This window comes from Apis dorsata, unplaced genomic scaffold, assembly GCF_000469605.1.
Source record: "Apis dorsata unplaced genomic scaffold, Apis dorsata 1.3 scaffold_60, whole genome shotgun sequence".
NCBI lineage: Eukaryota > Metazoa > Arthropoda > Insecta > Hymenoptera > Apidae > Apis > Apis dorsata.
The window spans coordinates 441863-445469 of record NW_006263360.1 but is presented as its reverse complement, the minus strand read 5'-3'; the positions used below and the strand labels follow the sequence as shown (position 1 = coordinate 445469).

The 3607-nt window shown below is 32.4% G+C and overlaps 1 protein-coding gene across 1 annotated transcript; it reads left to right on the top strand.

Annotated features, from left to right (window-relative positions):
• The first annotated feature begins 1749 nt into the window (after positions 1 to 1749).
• On the top strand, positions 1750 to 2597 carry LOC116186841. The gene is made up of 2 exons (XM_031515287.1): positions 1750 to 2226; positions 2335 to 2597. The coding sequence occupies exons 1-2, from the start codon at positions 1960 to 1962 to the stop codon at positions 2389 to 2391; spliced, it is 324 nt and encodes a 107-aa protein (XP_031371147.1). The 5' UTR covers positions 1750 to 1959; the 3' UTR covers positions 2392 to 2597.
• Positions 2598 to 3607: the final 1010 nt, after the last annotated feature.

Genomic DNA, 3607 nt, shown 5'->3' with positions numbered 1-3607 from the left:
AGATGAGCATTAACTGTAGTATCTATTTTACATAATGAATTATATGAATATTAATTTTCTCAAGAGTATGTTTTTTCATATAATTCAAAATGTTATATATATATTATTTTAATTCCAATCGGATGAAAATTTTTTTAAAAAAAAGAAAAAATGGAAATATCTTTTATAAAATCAAGGAATTGATTAATTTCCGTGTAAAGAGGAATTGATAAATTTCCGTGTGAAAAGGAATTGATAAATTTCCATGTGAAGAGGAATTGATAAATTTCCGTGTGAAGAGGAATTGATGAATGATCGTGTGAAGAAGAATTGATAAATGATAGTGTGAAGAGGAATTGATAAATTTCCGTGTGAAGAGGAATTGATGAATTTCCATGTGAAGAGGAATTGATAAATAATCGTGTGAAGAGGAATTGATAAATAATCGTGTGAAGAGGAATTGATAAATTTCCATGTGAAGAGGAATTGATAAATAATCGTGTGAAGAGAAATTGATAAATTTCTTTATAACAAGATGAACATTAACTGTAGTATCTATTTTACATAATGAATTATATGAATATTAATTTTCTCAAAAGTATGTTTTTTCAAATAATTCAAAATTTTATATATATATTATTTTAATTTCAATCGGATGAAAATTTGTTAAAATGGTAATATTTTTTATAAAATCGAGGAGTTGATAAATAATCGTGTGAAGAGGAATTGATAAATGATAGTGTGAGGAGGAATTGATAAATTTCCATGTGAAAAGGAATTGATAAATTTCCGTGTGAAGAGGAATTGATAAATTTCCGTGTGAAGAGGAATTGATGAATGATCGCGTGAAGAGGAATTGATAAATTTCCGTGTGAAGAGGAATTGATGAATGATCGCGTGAAGAGGAATTGATAAATTTCCGTGTGAAGAGGAATTGATGAATGATCGCGTGAAGAGGAATTGATAAATTTCCGTGTGAAGAGGAATTGATGAATGATCGCGTGAAGAGGAATTGATAAATTTCCGTGTGAAGAGGAATTGATGAATGATCGCGTGAAGAGGAATTGATAAATTTCCGTGTGAAGAGGAATTGATGAATGATCGCGTGAAGAGGAATTGATAAATTTCCGTGTGAAGAGGAATTGATGAATGATCGCGTGAAGAGGAATTGATAAATTTCCGTGTGAAGAGGAATTGATGAATGATCGCGTGAAGAGGAATTGATAAATTTCCGTGTGAAGAGGAATTGATGAATGATCGCGTGAAGAGGAATTGATAAATTTCCGTGTGAAGAGGAATTGATGAATGATCGCGTGAAGAGGAATTGATAAATTTCCGTGTGAAGAGGAATTGATGAATGATCGCGTGAAGAGGAATTGATAAATTTCCGTGTGAAGAGGAATTGATGAATGATCGCGTGAAGAGGAATTGATAAATTTCCGTGTGAAGAGGAATTGATGAATGATCGCGTGAAGAGGAATTGATAAATTTCCGTGTGAAGAGGAATTGATGAATGATCGCGTGAAGAGGAATTGATAAATTTCCGTGTGAAAAGGAATTGATAAATTTCCATGTGAAGAGGAATTGATAAATAATCGTGTGAAGAGGAATAGATAAATGATAGTGTGAAGAGGAATTGATAAATGATAGTGTGAAGAGGAATTGATAAATATTCTTTATAACAAAATGAACATTAACTATAGTATCTATTTTACATGATGAATTATATGAATATTAATTTTTCTCACAATCATATTCTCTCGTATAATTCAAAATTTTGCTTTATCTAAATCACAGCATTACGAAGATACATTTTAAGAAACAAAGAAAAATAACACGATTCTAGAATTGATTTCGTTCCCTCTTGTGTGAACTTCCATATAATCGTACGTACATTTCGCATAAATTAAACATTGTCATTGATTTCAATAGTGCGAATTAATTTGCGTAAACGAGGATTCGTGCGATTGGCTGTGGGATATGCAGGAAGAGGGATTAGGAGAATGGAGGGTGGAAATTGGAGAAAGGTGGAAACGGCTTTGGGAGGAGGGGGAGCATCCGGTGTGTGTTCTCGACAGAAGAGAAGACACCCTTCGTCCCCTTTTTCCGGGCCAAAAATCGGCCAAAAGTTCATGTATTAAAAGTACCTACAAGGCCAATAAATTAGAACTGGCGCTCTGCCATTTCAATCTCGCGGATCTTGCTCGAGACAAGAACGCTGAAAACCCTTCTATGAACCATCATTTTGTCAGTGGCCCGACTTGATTAATTGCTCCGCATCAATCGATTGATTTTCCAGGATATTTATGTCAGATTTTTTTTTCTTTCTTTCTTTTTTTTTTTTTTTTTTTCCAGATTCGATGCGATACGACACGTCTCACGACAGCGACATTTACCCGCTGGATGAAATAGAATGGAAAATGACCCGTTGGCCAATTTTCAATCATCGAGCCATGTGTAATGTGATCTGATTAGATGTGGATGTGTAATTCTTCTGCATGAAGATCGAATGATACGTAATGAATATTTTGTTGATTCTGTTTGATGAACAGAAATTAAAGATATCGGAGTATATTTCAATGCTCTTCCACGGGAGGAAGATTTTTTTATTTATATCATTTTTGATTTATATATTATTAATTATATTTAGTTATCGAAAAGTATACGTTACCTAGAAATTAAGTTAATTTATATTCTAAAAAAAAAAAGAAAAGAAAATCATAATTCAATTGTATTACAATTTTTATAACGATACGATAACGATTAAAACGTTTGATACGTTGAAACAGTAAGAAGGATCCGTGAAATTTTTCCATTGAAAAACACGTGATCGATGAACGGTCCAAACGCGTATCTATCAATCCGTGAATTATCATGAGAAGCGACACACGGGACAGGGAAGAACTTAAACGTTGGAAAATCAATATCCTTTGTAGAGAGAGCATGGTCGGTCGTGAGGTTAATGCTTGCCCTGTATCCGAAGCAAATTTTTTTTTTTGTTTCTCCGTAGCCTGTTATACCAAATAGGAAGAAGGATGCAAAGAATAATGTAATAGACGAAGCAGGATACGATAAAGAAAGTAGCAAAGAACGATCTATCATTAGAATTGTCAAATTGGTTGAAATTGTCTTTAAAACTAAAACTTTCGTTGAATCACTTTGATCACAATTATTTGCGTGTAAAATATTTAGATCTTGTTATCTAATATCATTTCTTATTAATATCTCTAGTAGTAATTTTTTCGATAGGAAGACAAAAGTTGATAGAAAAAGTTAAAAAGTCTTTTCTATAGAAAATTTTTTTTTTGTCTGTTCTCCATAATCTATTAATAATGAATACTGAGAATAGAGAGATAAATAAGATAGAAATCGAGTCGAGTATTTAACCGAATGAAGCAATTGGATTAGATTAAGTTCGTTGTATTTAAAAGAAAATTCTTTTTTCGTTTCTTCTCTCTGTAACTTTTTTTTATTAATCGAATGGAGAGATGCAAAGGAAATAGACAGAGATAGAGCACGATAAAGGAAACGGGAGAGAGAGAGAGAGAAAAAAGTAAAGAAATACATCTACTCGAACCTCGAAGTATTTAACTGAGTGAAGCAGTTGGATTAGGTTAGGTTTGTTGTA